At 45.6% G+C, this 19,866-nt stretch overlaps 1 protein-coding gene across 1 annotated transcript in view; it reads left to right on the top strand.

Moving 5' to 3' along the window:
• AOAH (acyloxyacyl hydrolase) overlaps positions 1-17,714 on the top strand; it is a 166,594-nt gene extending 148,880 nt beyond the window's left edge. Inside the window, exons 19-21 of the mRNA XM_032401770.1 lie at positions 856-952; positions 6,301-6,377; positions 16,287-17,714. Coding sequence (XP_032257661.1) covers positions 856-952; positions 6,301-6,377; positions 16,287-16,415 — 303 coding nt within the window. The 3' untranslated portion in view covers positions 16,416-17,714. The remainder of the gene's footprint in view (positions 1-855; positions 953-6,300; positions 6,378-16,286) is intronic.
• Positions 17,715-19,866: the final 2,152 nt, after the last annotated feature.

Raw genomic sequence — 19,866 nt, forward strand, 5'->3', positions numbered from 1 at the left:
ACTTCTTTCAGGGATGGTGAATAATCTCTTTGTAAGAGATTTATTGATTTTTTTTTACAAAAGAAATATATTTCAATTAAAAAAAATTGGGGAATATAAAAAAGCTGAGACACAAAGAATAATAACAAAAATTACCGCAAATCCCATCACCCAAGCCAATATGTATGTATGTGTTTCCAGTATTACTTTCATAGATATTTGGGGGGTTTTGCCTACACAGTATCAGAGTACACATATTGTTTTGTGCCTTCCAATGTTCATAAGTTAGTCCTCCACATCATAATTTTGTCATCATTTTAAAGCATACAGCATATGAATGTACCGTGATTTATTTCGCCCCTTAGTGTTGGACATATAGGTTGTTTCCAATTTTTCGCTATGAAAAATAGCACTGTGACTAACCTGTGTGTGTATATACATATTTCTTTCTATACTGTGTCTATTTCCTTCAGACAAATTCTTAGAGAAATTATTGGGTCAAAGGGTTATGCCATGTATAAGGGTTTGATCCCTATTTCCAAATTGCTCTCTAGAAAGGTGAAACAAATTGACATTCTCAGTCACCTCTCCCATGGCAATATTCTATAGCATCAAGATTATTCATCTTTTCTTTGCCAATCCCATGGGAAAGAAGTGGTATCTTATTACTTTAATTTTCACTGATTGATTCCTAATGAATGTTAACAGTTTTGTATGTTCATTAGCCATTTTTGCATGACTAGAATTTCACGGGCAGAGCATCCCTCCGCTGATGGCTCCAAGTGAGGGTGGGGACTACCAGTTTCTTTGTTCTGCCTGAATCGTCTCACTAAAGTCTAGGTTTCATGGAATTCTCCCTGTTTCTTTTGTATTCAGAGAGCAAAACAACTCTCCAATACACTGAAAAAAATTGCAACCAGCCAGAAATTTACGAACTTCGATCTTTTCTACATGGATTTTGACTTCCGAGAACGTAAGTTGCGTTTGGAGTAGGTATGGCCACAGACAGAAGCAGTGGCTACAGGTCAGAGCCTGACTGCGCGGAGCTTTATAAGCCAACAGGCAGTAGACTGGGCAGGGTGGCTCCCACACATTGGACACATCACAGCTCTGAGTAGTGAAGAAAGATAAAGCGTGAGACCCTTTCAGGGAGGAGGGAAGCTTACCATCACCTCCTCATTTCACCATCATTTTAGAATCCCTGAAGCAATAGAGCCAATGACCAGTCGGAGACAGCTCTGGGCCGGGAGCCAGCAGATCAATGGAATCACCTACCTCATTCTTGCCAGTTGAGCAATGCCCTGCTTACCTGTGGGCTGAAGATGAGTGTGGCAGGAATGAGGGATAAGGCAGTGCCTCCCGTATGAATGCTGACTGACCTAGGGGTCCAGTGGCAGAACAGATTCCCAGCCCCCACACATGATGTAACTTACCAGAGTCTTTAAGGGAGGAACCTCGGATTTGCCTGTGGCAAAGTGGACAACCCATCTTCCAGCTTTCTGGAAAGAACGTCACTGTTTCTTTTCTAACATTCTGTCCGAACACAGGGGTCACTGAGGAGTGGCCACACAAAAATGGGGGTGATTATCGGAGCTCCTGATTTATCCTTTACATCTTGACTCTGAAAAATTGTTATTTGTTGACTTTAATCCTCCCAGTCTCATTTTCATTGCTAAGCACTTGTTATACAAGAGAAAAGCCTCCTGTTGACTGACTGCCCTCTGAGATGACGCTAATGGAAAGCTTTACGGTGTATGCAAATGATGGGAGAGGTCTCATCCCGAGTTTATCATCTCTCTCTCCCTGCCACCAACACCCCCAACCCCAGCATCTGGGATGAAGCAGATGGCCATCATGAATTATCAAATTTTACATTAGCTGACACGTAGGGCATTGCATACTCTCGTACTTCAATCCTGAACAGCTTTTCAACAGGACTGATCTCCCTTAAGTAGATTTCCTGCCTAGGTGATACATAATTCTCTCCTGGGGAAAGACGTTTTGATAAATAACCTCTCATTAAAATGCAGAGCTAAAGACTCATTAATGAATTCCTGGTGTAAACAAATGCACCACCAAGTGATCTTTGATGATCATCAACCTTGAATATAGATAAAGTTATTAAAAATATAATAATGTCTAACATTCACATGGGACTTTTCATTTTCCAAAGTAATCTCTAGCTCTGTCATTTATTGTCTTTGGGAATGTAGGCAATTCCCTGAACATGTCTAAACTCTCCTTTCCAGACCTGGAAATGGGGCTGCCATATCGACATAACAGATCTTCATGATGATTGTATGGGGAAAAAAAATGTAATTCTCCTAAATGCTGTGCCTGGTACATAGCTGGTGCCCAGGAAAGAATAGGGTCCCCTCACACCCTTGCTACTCAATGTATGGCTCAGGATGAGCAGTATCCACACCACCTGGGGGCTAGTTATAAATGCAGAGCCCCAGGCTCCAATCCTAACTAGGACCTACCTAATTGGAATTTGCATTTTAACATAATCCACAGATGACCCAGATGCACGTTAAAATTTAATAAATGGGGCTCCGTAATGCTCCAAGGTTAAGAATTTAGTTAGTCATCCGATTTTTACTAAGTCTTACCATGTACATGTAGGTGCTGGGAATATAGCTGTCAGAAAAACAAAACAGCCCTTATCTTCATCAAGGATAGGGAGAGAAGAGTTTTACCCTTGACTCAGTACTACCAGCTTTCCACTGATGACCTAACAGGCTGGAAGCAGAGGCTCATTGGCCCCTTCTTGTCCTCATGGCAACAATAAATGCAATATAAAAGCTCAAAGTTCAGTTAAACTGAACTGAACATTTTAAATCAAATGGCAGTGGGTCATCTTACCGAGAAACCTCCTCCATATTTGTCCTTACTTGGCAACAATCATCAACAGTTGAAGGAATTTCCTGAGAGACATTTATTAAAAATAAATCTGTAGATCCAGTTTTGGTAGAGGCCTTCTTTGCCTTCTCCATAGGAAGTTAGTGGGTGCTCCACTAGGGAGGACGTACGGGCACAGAAGGAGGGAGCGTGCAGACAGAGGATCTGGTGGCCTGCGAACTGCCCGTATGAACAGCTGATACAGCGGAGGGCTCATTCACTCCCAGATCCAACTCCATGGGTAACCGCCACACCTGGGAAGCTCATCATCCCAGAAATCATGGAGGCGCAATGCGCTCTTGTAGAAAGAGCCCAGCATTCACCACCAGATAGAACTGAGCCCCTATCCCAGCTCAGACACCGAATGACTGTGTAACCTTGAGTAGTTAAATAACCACTCTGCTTTGTTCTCTTTTGTGTAAGGTAACAATCAGTAAACCAGGGAGCAGGTGGGGGGGTTGGGCGGGGGGCCTGGGGGTTATGTGAGGATTGAGACAACACTGCAATGTGGTGAGAACCCTCTTAGCTGACATCCTCCCACCACCACTGTCATCAGTATATGCAAAGCACCTACTACACTCTTCTAGGGCTTATCATAGAAGGAGAATAAATGTTGATTCTCTTCCAGTGTCCAACCCACCTCCCAATACCAATCATACCCGGGGACCACTTTGGGTGCCCTAGAGGAAGCCATGGTGGAAATGTATCTCATTAGCACCGTGGTCTTGTGTTATCAGACTTAAAAACTGTCTAGCCACTTATGAAACCTGCAGTCTTAAGGGTCACATGGAAATCTCCCCTCTCATTTCATTGCTGTATTTGAGCTGATGACTTCATCACAAACATCCTCATTTTTCATATGAAATGTACAGTTCCACCCCCTGTGACAGAGCAAACTGCAGCTGAGGGTCGCTGTCCCTGGAGGGTGGGCATGAGCCCTATCTGTTCTCCATTCTGACAGCATCAGTCCCGCAGTGAAAGGCTATTGCTCATCTCCAAAGACTCTTTTTTGTCTCTTGCTGACTCATCCTCTAACTGGTTATGAGCTAAACAGAGGCAGCAATTTTTCCTCCCTTCAGGAAATGCCAGCTGGAGCAGGTGATGTCCTTTTTCTTTGTCTGTACCACACCTCCCAAACAGAGGAAGGAAAATGCCACTTGGCTGACAAGGCCATTTTTAGACTGACAGTTTAAATATACCAGCTGCCCTCAGTTTCCAAGACAACTCAATTGGAGTAAACTTGATTCTTAGTTCTCCCCATGTGGATGTTTGTGAAACAACCAATGACTTCATGGTGCTGACCAGAATTCCGATTTCTTGTTTTAAATATCTGCTAGTGTTGCTGTTTAGCAAGGAGCTACCAAGTGCTTATGACTCTTCTTCGATGATTCCTATGGCATCTCTGAAAAGCTGGTCATTGCTGATGACTACTTCGACTTTACAGATACAGAAAATACATTATGCACCAAATCCCAAGAGATCATTTGTGATCATTCAAGAAGTTTAATTCAGGTCTTCTGAGAAAATAGGAATTCATTTACCTATTTTTAATTGTGATCCCAGGCAGGAAGTAAACAGACCAACTTACCATGCTGCCCCTGCTTGGATCTCCTCCTTTACAATCAGTCAGAGTCTCCTGGGTGGCTCAGTTGGTTAAGCATCTGCCTTTGGCTCAGGTCACGATCCCAGGGTCCTGGGATCAAGTCCCATGTGGGGCTTCCTGCTCAGCGGGGAGTCTGCTTCTCCTTCTTCCTCTGCCCCTCCTCCCTCCTCATGCTCTCTCTTTCTCAAATAAATAAATAAGATCTTTTTAAAAAATTAAATAAAATAAAATCAGTCAGAGAAGAAATAAAGACCACTGGTATTGCATTTATTCTAAGAAAGCAAAATTTCCCCCTGAGATCAACAAATGTAAAAGGGTCACTTTGTCTAGCACTGGTCACAATACAGATAAAACCTTAAACTCTTGCCTGTGAGTTTCTGATTCTCCCTTTAAGTGTTATAATACTGATGTCCGCAGATTTGCAATGACTGGTAACCCTCACAGACACAATAATCATGTGGGAAAATGATGTTTTTCACTCTGAATAGAATGATGGTAGCCTTGGTAACCTGCGGCATTTCTTTTAATGCCTATTGGATTATTCTATATGATAAGCCAGTTCTTCTAAAGACTGGACTCCCTTGTAGTGAGGAGGGATAGGGACTTGTGCAGCGGCAAAAACATGTTTCCTGGCAGGAAGGAATATGTTATCACTGACTCCCAATAACAGCCAGATGCAAAATATGGAGGAGTGGCTCAGTGGCGGCCATTTTGCAGGAGAAGAAGCCAAAGGGAATTGATGATCCTGTATGTAGGACTTCAAACGACCAGCAGGAATTTTTTCCTGAGCTCTGAGAAGGGCAGCAGTATTTGCAGCCCCTCGGGGAACAGGGATTGGGTAGCAAGGAGGGGTGGCCTGCTGTGATATTAGGACTAATTACAAAAGCAGCATAGTACTGATTCAGCTCTGAGACAGGCTTCACTTGCACAGTCAAAGCCTCCGGTAGAATTTCCATTCCTTCTTTTGGGGCGAGATGGGGGGGAACCAAGAGGGCACACACATCCCTGCTCTTGAGTCTTTGTGGAGAAGAGGGAAGAACTGGAAAAATTACAGCCGTGCCTACGCCCCTCTCTGGACGCCAAGGAAGGGAGGGCAGGGGAGACGCTGGGAGCAGCCAGTTTCGAATCTTTCTCTCTGTTGGCTCTCTAGGGATTTGGAAATTTCCTTGAGGAGTTCTTCCTGACTGTATAAAATTACAGTATAGAGTTAATGGTGCTATTGCCTTGGAGCAACTGACAGTCTTGGTCTCTTACTCCTATTGAAGGGCAGTTTCACTGCTTCTCATCACTTTGGGGCTCATAATATTTCCTCTGTAGCCATACTCACTCTAAATGTGATGTTGAGATCATTTTATGTAATTGTATTTCTGAGAAACTGTACAATTTTTAATGGTGACGGCTTGACATATGCAGACAGCATCTGGAAATGGCAGCCCACGTGAAGAGATGTTAACAAAATGTTTTAACTCCCCCCCCCTTCTCTTGCAATACTCTCCCACTGACAGATGAGATGAATTTACATCGGTGTTGAATATTTCAGAGCTCACCTTTTCCCACCGCCCTCCTGCCTGCACAAACCACATTCACCCAACACCATCACACATTTTCTTCCTGAGCTAGAAAATCAAAAAAAAAAAAAAAAAAAAGACCATACAATGCCTGAGATAATAGCCCAGAGCGGCCACAACTGAGTAAAGCATCTGCCAGGCAGGCCCGTGGGCAGTTCTCACGTTTGGTCCACACGGTCCTTGCTCTCCAGCACTGACCGTCACTTAGAGAAGCGCGTCGCTAACCCTCTGGTTGTGTGTGCCCTGCAGTCACGGACGAGTGGCGGAAGAGAGGCGGGCAGCCCTGGCAGCTCATTGAACCAGTCGATGGATTCCACCCCAATGAGGTACGTGCAGTCACACAGCGGTTGCTGAAGGCTTTCTGGTAGGTTCGTTGTAAAATGTAGTTATGCATCCATATGTTTGTTTTTATCCCCTTTGTTTTTATCACCTTTTACTCCAGAAAAATGTACTCACATGTCTAAGATAGAAGATTCAATAAAAACCAACTGAAAATCAGAGTAAAAGGCAAGTGAGACCGAAATGATGCCTGGCTTCCTGACTTAATGTCTGCAGTTCATATCATGTGTGCAGGGCAGTCCTGAGAAACTGCCAGCAGCAGCCAGCAGCATCAGCTCTGCCATAAAAAGGGGCATACGTCATGGCCTGCATAAAGAATAATAATAAGTCGAATACTCAAAAAAAATCACAAGGATTCCTGGAAGAGAGACCTATGAGAAACTTCTTCTATGGATCTTTCCAGAAAGGACCCTGGATGAGAGGAAAACAGTGTCCTTAGCAATATCCTGCAGTAAGACCTGTTTCTTATCTAAGATTCCAGGACACAATTCTGGAAAGCAGTTCTAATCTAGTCTCTTCACAGAGCAAGGCGAGCTAGAGGGTGGGACTCTGTCCCCTCCCACCCTCACCCTATCCATTATCCTAACTTCAACCAGGGAAGCTCTGCTTTTATCTTTCATACATACTGGACCTGCTTGTGATGTTCCTTCATTTAAAAAAGAAAATGAAAGAAGTGTGGGAGTAGTCCTGCCACTTTTCAAATTTTGAAAGCCGGCAATCCTTTGCAACTCTAGTCTTTCTGGCCTAGCCTTTGGTAAGGACGGTGTGGCAGTGACAAGGGTGTAAACCGGAGAAGCAGTCCTGGTGTGCTCTCCCTGTGGCCTTGGTCTCGGTGGTCAGCCAGGCCACAGGGAGGGCTGACCATCCCCTTGGGAGCCTGAATGGCTTGACAGCCCACCTTCCCTCAAGCTGCAGGCTCACTGAGTACCCACGGGCAGGGCTAAGAACTGTCTCAAAGGAAACAAAAAAGAGTGCCACTCTATCTACAGATGAATACACAGTGGAGTCCCACAAATGCTGGGTAAATTGAAAGTGAGCATCAAATGCCCATCTCCCTGTTTTAAACAACTGAAAAAATAAATCTAAGTAATGCACCTCAGAATATCTAACTTTCCTGGGTATCGCGTGGATCAGCTGATCCAACAGAATTATTGGCTAGAAGCTGGTTAAATATTAGAGTCTGCTCCCCACAGAATGATGACTTTCGTCTAAGAATGGTTTTTAATATGGAGACCTTCTTTCTGGCAATAATTAGGTCGTGGTTCTTGTCATTCCCGCGTATCACAGAGTTGTACATTTCTGATTCTAGAGAGAATTGTGGATATGAAGAAATGGTCAGAGAAGGAGTTAATTGGGAACAAACTAAAAAGGAGAGGGTTAAAATAGCTTTTTTTTTATCCTTTGGGACATACTTGTCTGATCCATCAAAAGACCATCCTGTCCCTGACACTTAATATTACGGTTCAAAGTCTGTTACATTAGGGTTCTATCTTGCACTCAAAGAGCTTTGCCTATAACTGATTATCGAGAACAGGGTCGAAAGCTGAAGATCGGGGGGTGGGGGGCACCGGGCAGACTTAGTCGGGTAGAAGATGCGACTCTTGATCTCAGGGTCATGAGTTCAAGTCTCACGTTGGGCGTAGAGCCTATTTACAATTAATTAATTAAAACCAAAAAAGCAGAAAATCAGTGTGTGCTGAAATCACATGTTATTCCCGAGAGATTTGTTCCTGTGTGGGTAGTAGGTGAGGGCATGGTGAAGCCACATCCAAAGTGGGCAACAATGGGTCGCCATGCCCAAAACCTGCCTGTTTATCATATATTGAGTTAAAGGGTCCAGACTGCAACTTGCATCCAAAAATGTTTATTGAGTGCCTAACACAATGAGAATTCAAGAGTGAACAAGAAGCTGCCCCTGCCATCTAAGGAGCTTATAGTCTAGAGGGGAAGAACGACAAGTGAACAGATAATTAAATATAAAGTGGTCGATGCCTCCAGCTGTGTGAGCTTGGGGCTATGGGAGCACTCTGTGGGGCGGGATGGGAGAGAGCGGTGTTCAGAAAAGTTTCCAGAGGAGCTCACTCAAAACTAAGAGCAAGAGCGAGTCAAGTGCAGGGGAAGAGGGAGGGGCTACACAAAGTGTTCTGAGCAGAGGAAACCGCATGGGCCAAGACCTGAATGCAGAAACAAAACAAAACAAAAAGCCAGCAGGGCACTTTGGAGGAAATAAAAGTGCTGGGACATAGAGAATGGGCGCGGGGTTGAGAGAGAGGAATCTGCACGGGGTTTGACCTTTTTTCTGTGGGGAAGGAGGGGCCACTGAAGGTTTTTAAGCAAGAAAGAAAAAGAACCAGACTTGTGGTAGCGGCTGGAGAATGGTGTGGTGGGGCCCAGGGGAGTGGGGAGAAAGAGAAAGGTGTGTATTGGACAGATTTACACAGTTGAATCAACAGAACATGGCCATTTATTGGACGTGAGTGTGAAAGAGAAAGAGATGTTGGGGCGCCTGAGTGGTTCAGTTGGTTAAGCGACTGCGTTCGGCTCAGGTCATGATCCTGGAGTCCCGGGATCGAGGCCCACATTGGGCTCTCTGCTTGGTTGGGGAGTTTGCTTGTCCCTCTGACCCTCCCCCATCTCATGCTCTCTCTCTCTCTCAAATAAATAAATAAAATCTTAAAAAAAAAAAGAGAAAGAGATGCTAAGCATGACACTTCTTTCATGACTTCAGAAATTGGATAGATGATTCTGTTGCTCACTGAGGTGAAGAACACAGAGGACGGGGTGGTTTGAAGAGGAGTTTGGCACATGTTAGATTAAAGGAGCCTGCAGGACATCCAAAATGGGAGTGTATTTTTAGCAGGTAATACATAAGCAGAGCTCAGGAAGGGGTCTGGGCGGGAGCTGCAGAGGTGCGCACATGAGCACATCGTGACTTAGAGCCTTGAAGAGGAGCCTCTTGTCGTACCTGCAAACTCCCCTCCAGATAATGCCCCTTACAGCAGAGGCAGTGTTGATGGATCCTTTTAGAACCTTATGTTATTATTTTAAAAACTAATAACTTAAAACTGCCACACATGCGTGCACATGCACACACACACACACACACAAGTAAATGATCCACAAAACATAGGGAGCTATGGGAGTCCACATCTTTTCCATCTTAAAAGAGCCAGATGGGCAAAGTTGGTCTAAGGACCTCATATTAATTGCACGGACATAATACCAACCAAAGGAGTAGACTCAGGCCATGTTCACGTGCACTCCCACCAATTCCTGAACATCTGAGCAAAAACAGTTGGTACGGGCCCTTAACCACGAAGGGGGAAGCAGGGTTTATACTATTGGCCTATTTCTTTCTAAAACCCTACAAGAGAAGTGGTGGGAGTGTTGATTCAATTGTTCCAATTTTCTTAGGAAGACAAGTTTAATTAAGTATAAACATGAATTGTGTTGAGCAGTTCAAATTCATGATTGATACATTATAATTTTTTAACCAAATTATATCTAAATCTACACCCTTTGCTTATATTTTAATGGAAAATAACCAGGCATAGAAAAAAATCTTAGTATAGACTGACAACTGCTTTACCTTTTCAGCTCACTCCCTAAATGTAGAACCAGAATTTTAAGAAATATCTTCTTCAATAGGAGGGGAAAAGTAGGTTACAATGCAGACTTGAGAGTTGATGGGATTTGGTGGGTGGGAAGGAGACGACTCATAGGACTGGGCATCTGGATGAACAGAAATGAAAGATACCAAGGCAAGGAACCCCAAAGAGGAAGGGGCAGACTTAAGCATTCTGAATTTGGGGTGCCTGCACAATATCCAGATGGAACTGTCTAAATCACCATTAGATCAAATTGATGGGTTCTGATCTCAGAAGAGGGGCCTGGCCTGGAGACACAGGTTTGGAAATCATCAGTATCTAATTGAGAACTGGAGACACTTGCAGGAATGAGATTGGCCCATGTGGTCAAATTGTGACCATTGCCCATCACAGAAGGACCCACTGGAGAGGAGACCCAGGAGACCATTTGAGGCCTCCAGTAAGAGCAGGTATAGTAGAGAGGGGAGAATAACTGACTGAGAAACTGCTGACCAAATGCAGAGAAAGTCTGACTTATAAAAGAAAGGATATGGCAAAGACCCAAGACCCAGATTTGTGGCCTACGGAAGCCACAGCAATTCTACCAATTCAAATACTCACTTTTTAAAATCTCTGCGAAGCTAAGCCTCTGAAGAGGTTCTTAAAAGACCTCTGGGCCTAGAACCAGACAATAGGAAACAGAAAATGTTGGAAGAGCCCCAGACATAACATCAAGTCCAGTGTCCCTGGCTACTCTGAGACACCAGCTAAGCTTCCCTGACACCTCCTGCCTTAGCAGCTTTGCCCAGCGGAGCTCTCTGCAAGACCACCTCCTCTCCTCTCATGATGCCAGTAGCAGCTCAAACCATCCTCCTAAAACTCTTCCTGCAAGCAATACATTTTCCATGACATCAACTCCCCGACTTTCTCTTGAGCCCTGAACCTTGTGCATTGCTGGAGGCAGATATAAGATACTAATCAGTGGATTGGTTTTAAATTACATATATATATTTGGCTTTAATATTTATTATGTATATAATCGGTTATTAAATGTTAACAGCCTCCAGGTCTTTGTTTAGCTCAGCGTGGAAGCCCCTGGGAACCCAGGGTCCTGGGTGGACTTGTGGAGTCCCTCAAAGAAGGAAACGATGTTGGCAGTGGGGAGGGTAGAGAGGAGGGCCTTCTGGGCCAAGGAACCTTCAGACACTTTAGGCTGGTCCTGCCCCGTGCACCGGGGACCGTGTCTGTTCAGTTTGCTTTATACATAAAGCCAGCTAGCAACAGTGGCTCTGGAATGACACCCTGAGTCAGCACAGAGAGGCTAGGGCTGGGAATTTACATTTTCCCATAGATGTAAATGTTTAAATACATCTTACACTGTTGGCATGTTGTTGATTTACAAATTTAAAATTAATTGGGACAGGGATGCGTGGGTGGCTCAGTCGGTTGAGCGTCTGACTCTTGCTTTTGGCTCAGGTCATGATCTTGGGGTCGTGGGATGGAACCCCACGTCAGGCTCTGCACTGGGCGTGGAGCCTGCTTAAGATTCTCTCTCCTTCAGCCCCTCCCCCTGCTTGCTCACATGTGTGTGCTCTCTCTCTCTCTCTCTCTCTCAGAATAAAAATAAAATGAAATTAATTGGGTCCAATAGACCGTGTTTCTGGGCAGATTAAGAGCCCAGAGAAGCAGAGCCATGCCTTCCCTGTGGTAAGGGCTTCCCTGCAGGAGTTTAAAAGCAATCTTACCAAGATAGCCCAGAAATGTTCTTCCTACAGGAAAAATAAATTCAGAGTGTATTTTTAACTTTGGTCTCATAAAAGCCCAGAGTTAAATTTAGCAAGGTTCAACTTACAAGGGATCAGGGATAAGTTTTTGGTGAAACCTATGCAATCTTGCTTTGAATTGCATTTATTTTTTTTTTAATATTATAAAAAGGTAGTTACTGTTTAGGGTTTGACTTTATAGTTGTCTTACTAATGAGTTCTATTTTTGTAGCAAAATACATAAAATGAGTTAATGAAGAAGGAATGTGAAGGGATCCTGGGCTGCGTCCAGCTGTGACCCCTGCTGGGCTTCTGTGGTGTCCAGGTGTGTCTCATGAGCATGTGGGGTGGACCCAACGGTGTGTATTTACGGGGAGGACCAGACGCTCTCCTGGAGAGGGGCTCAGCATAAGCCCAAATATGGTTAAGCAAAGAAGAGTGGCTCCGTTTAAAAACTGTCATCAGAAGGGAGCGAGAGGCCAGAAGCCATATGGTGGCTCTTACCAGAAACTGCATCGGGTTCCTAGCCTCCCCTTCCCCTCTCCCGAGACTCGTGCCTCGAACCTGAGGGATTCTGGGGCTGCACATCAACACTGAAAGATCTGTTTCGCCAGACTCCACCTAAGACAACAGGGTGTTAGGTCCCCCTGCCTTGTCACCCCTTCTGGGAGAATTTCGCAGAGGAGCCTTTAGAGCGACCAGGGACCATGGCGTGCTTTGGGCACCGCGAGGGTTCCTCTGTGGCAGCAGCAGGTAGACAGGTGCGTGGCCATACCCCACAAAAGCCCTGGGGCTGCAGGAGGGCCTGCAAGAAAGCACCAGGGCTCCTCAGAGCGCAGCCAGCCGAGGAAGCGGCCCACCTGCTGGGCTGGGCGGGGAGGAGGGGGGGTTTGCACGAAGGCAACACCACGCACATGGCCCCTGTGAGCACTCACCGCAGCGGGGGCCCTGCCAGGGCACGCAGGCACAAAGGGGGAGACTCCCAAGGACCTGACTCCGTTAACCAGAAAGTGCCACCGAACCAGAACCTCCTATCCCCTAGCATTCTGCTGGGCCGGACGTCCCCCCACGCACGTGTGCGGTAGGGGAGGCGAGCGACGCAGCCCGCGAACCCCTTCCGTGCGCGCTCTGTTGCCCTGTCCCGAGGTCAAACGTGAGAGATGCGTGACAAAAGTCTCCACTGGTGAAATAAATTAGCTTGCGCCCATCTGATGGACTGTCACGCACTGAATAAACACAGTGATATCGAGCTACCTTTAGTGACACAGAAATACGTTTGTAATATAGAGCAAATAAAAGCGGATTACAGATTGTGGGGGCGATTCCTCAACTGTACCCATTAGTCAACACTCGCGAAGCTGTTTATCACAAGAAGTTAATTCCACCGTGCGTAAATTACACCTCAGAAAGAGCAGACTATAAAATTATATTTGCAGAAGGATCCACTTTGTGTGTGCATGTGTGTGTGCGTGCACGTGTGTATGTGTGCGGGCAGGGGCAGGGCCCTGCACCCAGGGTTAACGTGGGCTACCTCTATTATAATTACAGGGGACTTGCACTTATTGTTTCCTCTTTTTGCTTAATTGTCTTTTCAGATTTTTCTCAGATGAATAGGGATTGCTTTACTATTTTAAACTATGACCAGGGAAGCACAAAAGAATATTCATGTTCAGGGAACAGCTAACCCGGAGTAATGAGGGGACCGGTGGTTGTGCTTCGCCCTGTGTATCATGGGAGTTCCAACAGGAGGCTGGTTATAGGAGGAACCCGCAGTAGATGCTCAGTAAATGTTTGTCACATGAGTGAGTGATTAGAGTGGGTCATTTTATCCAAGTCTCTAGTTTAATAATAACCATGCCACTCTCGCTTTAGACCCAATGTATTAGCAGTGCACACTCATAAATATTTTCATCTCCACTAGAGTGACAGCCAACTAATTGCTTTCAAACCAAACAGTTACTGTAGGCACAAAGCGGAGCTCTTTCCTTTTAACTTTCCTCTTCTTATCCTCACCCCATCTCCTCCTTTATTAATTGAGATTGGGAAATAAATAACCACAAATGTCTTGGTTTCACACAATTGTTAGGAAGACAGCTTAGGTGTACCAAGTAGAAAGGCAGAAAACAAAACAGGAAAACCAGTATTTTTCCACAGACCTGGTGGCAGCCTCCTTTGTTGAGAAATAGCCAGAAAAACAGCCACAAGACCAGTCTTCTGTCTTTGGAAGACATTGCTTGCTTAGTGTGTGAGATAGGAGCAGCCCCTTCCTGGAAACCTGCTGGCTTGATAGTTAGCCTGGGGGGGGGGGGGGGGAAGGAGCAGAGGAGGTGGGTATGGGTGTAAGCGTGTGTGTGTGTGTGATGGGGGAGGGTGGATATGGTGTGTGTGGTGTGATGTGATGTGTGTGGTGTTGGGGGTATGTGTATATGTGGTGGGGGTAGGGGTGGTGTGTTTCTGTTAGGTACCACATGGATAGGATCAAGATTACATGTTTGGATACATAGAATTTGGGGTCCAGCTCAGAAAGCTCATGAACATATTAAAATACTGGGGGTATTTAATGTAACAACTAAACCAGTTCTAGTTTTTTCTAACAGCTGCTAAAACCTTACACACAGTTTAGACCCAGAAAGGTCTTTAAACCATATACTTTAGCTCACTCATTTTGCAAGTGAGACAATTGCAGCCCAGAGAGTAGAAGGGGGCTGCCCAACATCACACGGGGACCTGGCGACACTGCCTATTGGAATGTTGAACAGGACCAGGCCTTTGGAGACAATGTCCATGTGCTTCTGAATAAAGTTGGGGACATCCCTGAGCACCTGCTCTGAACAGTGCATTCCTCCCGAAAGGCCTTCAGCAATCACCTTTCTCTTTGAGCTTTCCCTTTGCAGATGTAGGCAAGTTAGGGCCCCGTTTGCTAAATAAGGCATTACTTACAGAGAAAGAGTCCTCATCAAACGCATGTTAGTGACAAGCCAGAGGATTTTTTTTTTTTTAAGATTTTATTTATTTATTTGAGAGAGAATGAGAGAGAGAGAGAGAGAGCACAAGAGGGGGGAGGGTCAGAGGGAGAAGCAGACTCCCTGCTGAGCAGGGAGCCCGATGTGGGACTCGATCCCGGGACTCCAGGACCATGACCTGAGCTGAAGGCAGTCGCTTAACCAACTGAGCCACCCAGGCGCCCAAGCCAGAGGACTTGACGACCAAGAATGGATCCTGCTAACACCATGAGTAAAGGGAAACCTGCTGTAAACCCAAGCAACCAGAGAGTGGACGTTAAGTTGGGAAAGCCACAAACAGGCCTTTTGTGCATTAAGCCAATGATTCCTCACCCTGGAACCCCAGCCACACTCTTTGTGCTTACAGCCTCCTTCAACCGGTGACTCTGCAGCCTCGTCTCCCTTGGATTCCCACCGTGCCATTCTCTTCCACACCTCTGTGCCTTTGCACAGCCTGGGTCCTCCACCAGGTGCACTGTTTCCCATGTCATCCATCTGGGTGAACTCTCCCTTGAAAACTCAGCTCAGCTGTCACCCTCTTTGGGGAGGACCTGTCGCTTCCCCCCTACCCAGCAGAGTTGGCACCTCCTTCCCTCCAGCCTCCCACAGACCCCCCTGTGGGTTTGGTGGTGTCATTTTGCCTGTCTGGAGTTCCTTAAAGGAAGTACTCATCCTGTTCATCTCCAAAACCTAAGCCTTAGGCCTGCAGTAGATGTTGGCTGTCCACAGATAAAAGGCACATTTGTTGTCTGTTACTAAAGAAAAAATCACCTCAAAGTTAGCAGCTCAAAATAATACAGAACTCACAGTTTCTGTGGGGGCAGAGTGCTGGCACGGTTTAACTAAGGCCTCTACTTAAGGTCTCACAAGACGAAAATCCAGGTGTGTCATCCAGGCCACATCCTCATCCAGAGACTCAACTGGGGAAGAATTGCTTTCAAATTCACTTAGGTTGTTGGTAGAATTCATTTCCTTGTGGTTGTAGGACTGAGGACCCAGCTTCTTTTTCAGATTTTATTCATTTATTTGACAGACAGAGAGCACAGGTAGGCAGAGCGGCAGGGAGAGGGAGAAGCAGACTCCCCACTGAGCAAGGAACCCGATGTGGGGCTCGATCCCAGGACTCTGGGATCATGACCTGAGCTGAAGGCAGATGCTTAACGACTGAGCCACCCAGGCGCCCCAGGACCCAGCTTCTTGCTGGATGTCAGCCCCTTGCCATGCAGGCTTCCCGACAAGCCTTCTTCCTTCATCAGTCCCACAGAGTCTCCCAAGCAAGACTGCCAGCAAAGCAGAGTCTTAGATAATGTTACATAGTCACTGAAGGGACATCCTCTTACCCTCGCCATATTTCATTGATTAGAACCAAGTGATACATCCCACCCACAGCAAGGGAAGAGGATTCTACAAAGACACAAATCGAGGAGTCGTGGGGGGCCATCCTAGGTCTGCCCACCACACAAAGAATACAGTAAATCCTGCTGCTAAATTCTTTACTTTGTTATAATTTCCCTTTTATTCCTCCTTTGGGTTCTCTCTTGCAGGTCGCTTCACTGCTATTGGCAGATCACTTCTGGAAGAAGGTGCAGCTCCAGTGGCCCCAGATTCTGGGAAAGGAGAATCCATTCAACTCTCAGATTGAACAGGTGTTTGGAGACCAAGGGGGCCACTGAGTGCCTCCAGGATACGCACTCCTGGAAAGCTCAGGGAGGCAAGAACTTGGGTAAATTCATTCAACAAATGGTTATGGGGCTGCCATTTTGCAGGCCCATAGGACCCTCTTAAGCAGCAACTTTGCAAAGTGCTTTTCTCTCGTTCTGGAGTCTATCTGAATGACAGTGTGATTCTGAGTGTTTCAGGGAGCAGTTCCCTCCATTTGTCCCTCAAATCACCTTTAATAAAGTGTTGTGGATGCCATTCCAAGCAGAGAGAGTATCTGTGCCCTTTAATAGCTAATTGTTCTAAAAACAAACTCGAAGTCCATCGATGCTCGGCAACTTAGCCAGGGTCTTGGTGCGCCAGGACTGATCCTCAGTCTGTTGCTGCTTCTCTAAGACGGCCAGCAAGCTGGGGCTGCCCCTGGGAAGGCTGTCGGCTGGCTGCCAAGGAGTCTCACGAGAGAACACGAAACTAGGAACACAAAATTAGGTACAAACTTGAATGTTTATTTAAAACGAGAAAAGAAATCACAACAAATGACAAATTTTTTAAAGTTGACAAATAGCATAAGCCCCACAAAACCCCAATGATTGAAAAAAACATGACAATTTGTCTTTCTTTAAAAGGTTTTCTTACGTTCTTTGGCTGCATAATCTCATCATCTTTTCCTATAACAATGATTTGGTAATATCATGGTCTACAGAAAGGAGAGAAAAGTAAAATGTGTTGCTTTTTATTGATAATCTAGAAGAGTTTCTTTCAGCTGCATAACTCATTGGTAAAGTCATGTGAATTTTTAGAATTGTTGTCAAATTGGGAGCACCTCTATCAAATCTCTTTTGAGTGAGAGTTATTAGAGATGCGCTCCCTATTTGGAGTATTGTTAATGTTTTGTGTGCCTATAAGCCCGGGAGTTCTGGTAAATTCTATTGCACACCATTCTCGTTGGTGTGTCACCTCCCTTGCCCCTCTCTGAGGCAGCCTCGGATTTTTGGGGTCAGTGGGTGTATGCCCAGACCCACATCGCGCTGCCAGCACCCCACCTTACATGGGCACGTCTTCCTACAGTCTGCCCTCAGGAGCTTGCTTGACACAGCCCAGAGGTATGGAGCAGTTCCACCCCAGGGGTCCCAGGAGCCATTGAATAAATGCACCAGCCTCTTCCTTTCATGGTCAGTTTTGGGGAGGCATTCAGTGTGCTTCTCAGGGGCAGAATCAGTCCCTTTGTTCATGGCAACAATACCTTCCATGGTGCTTCCTTCTACTCTGTGTCACTCTCCTTGCCCTCTCATTCCTGCTCTCTGGGATGCTTCCCAAATAAACCACCTGCACCTAAGTCTTTGTCTCAATAAAGACAAAATTAAAATGATGGTGTGCGCATAATTGTGTAGGCTTTATTATTGAACATATTCCTGATACGAAGATACTTCTGTTTCAACTAGGAACCAATGCAAACCAAATCTCCCACTCATGTACACCGTCCATTGCCATGGACCAGCTTCCGGCTTTGGACATTTTATACCTTGTTTCTCCTCTGTGATACACGGCTTCCCACGCTGGGAGCTGTAGGATACTTTCATACTGTGCTCTGCCCATTGGCCCTGCACCCTTGTAACCATGCTGATGAACAGTAGGAGCACACCTGGAAGTCACGCAGCTGTGCACAGAAATGACTGCAAACTACAAAAATATTTCCACGTAATCCCACCCTAAATGCCCCCAAATTCTCATGGCTAGCCCACAGCTACCAGATAGAAAAGAAAGTACTCAGAGAAAAAGCAATCGTGTTTAAAATATCCAACTTTTGCAAATTTTAAAAAACGTGTGACCATGTGAACGCATTGCTTGGGCCCCTTCCAAGGCTTTGGAAGGGACCCTAAAGTTAATCTGTTTTAGACTTACGGTCAATCCACCTCAGCTGATAAAATTAATATGCCAGATTGTGTGTGAGTTCCGTTTTAGGGGCCAAAACACTTAAAATGTTGTCGACCCATTAATTTCTGTCACCTGGAAAGAACCCTTGCTTCAACATGACCAGGACGTGGCCCAGGGGCGGTGGCTCAGCAGGGGACCAACATGCCATCAGGAGGCTGCTTGTTTCCAGCAGGAAATACAAATGAGGAGAACGAATTAGAGAATATGAGGTGTGGAGGTGTGGGACTATGGAAATCTGGTATGTCTGACTCCTCCTGAGGGATGTGTCCACTAACAGGGTCTTGGTAAGTACATTACTGGTTTTGGTGTTCCAATATCTCATGTTATGTTTAAGCACCAAAATACCAATACTTGTCATAGTGTTGTTTTATTGGGTTTTTTTTATTTTGAATCTGAAATCGTAATTATTTAGTCTCAAGACATACCCAGAGAACACTGCACTAAAATTTTGTATTCCCTTAGAAAGAATTCTATTTATTTAATCCTCACTCTGTTTAAGATGCTTTCAAGTTACTTTATTGCCAGACTACTTGTGAAGCTGATAATCTCGTATTCCTTTTGCTGTTGTTGAGGGGATAGAGAATTCATTTTAGGCCTAGTCATTTTCCAGAAGGCCCTGAGGGACTAGAGTTGTTTCAAAAGTGTGGAGTGTATAGGGAGATTCAGAAAGTACAGGGAAGAGTTTCCCAGACTGAATCATCCTGAGACCAACCACTTCCATTCTCCCCCACCCGCCAGTAGTCATCTCTGTCCCGGCCACTTTTCCCTGTTCAGATTATCTTAGGGATGAAAGCCCCCACGTTGGGGAATAGTTTCACCAGTATCATATTTCCCCTCCCCTACTTGAACAAGTTCAGGTGGGGAGGCCAACAGGCCCTCATCCTGAGCCCTGACCTCACTCCTGGGGCATGGCATCCCAAAATCGAAGGGTGGGGAGGATGGTGCTCCCATCTCAATTTTTTTAATAAAACACCAATACTGCACAAAGTAAGTACTAAATACCACTATTGTCTCCTCAAGAACTGGAGTCCAAGGCCAGGCCCTCACCCCGGGGTCAGGAGCCCCTGGGTGAGGCTAGTCCACTTCTGCCTCCATCTTTACACTCCACACCAATCCAGACACGTTCCTTCTTTGAGATTAAACCACATCTTTCTCTCTGGCTTAAGGATGTTCTGTCCCTATAAGGTGCTTTGTGTATTTCTCCTAACATCCACGTGTCCAGAATTGACAAGATAGCTGACCAGGACAGCTTTTACCTTGTATTTCTGCACTGGTGCCTCTTGAGATCCTGTCTTCAGCCTCCATGTTTTCAGAATCATAGCATGTGAGTGCTAGCCTCTGAGAGGCACGTGAAGGACTTTTCTAGGGGGACTCACATCCCTCTCCATCTCCTTCCCCCATTCCTGCAGTGGCCTCCTGATGAGATGCACCAGAAGAGATGCTCCAGGAGATAAGAACCTGGCCAGTCATGTTCCCTCCCGTATCCATAGCCTTACAACAATGCCTGGCCAACAAGAGATGCTCAGTAAG

Source organism: Phoca vitulina, unplaced genomic scaffold, assembly GCF_004348235.1.
Source record: "Phoca vitulina isolate PV1807 unplaced genomic scaffold, GSC_HSeal_1.0 scaffold4, whole genome shotgun sequence".
NCBI lineage: Eukaryota > Metazoa > Chordata > Mammalia > Carnivora > Phocidae > Phoca > Phoca vitulina.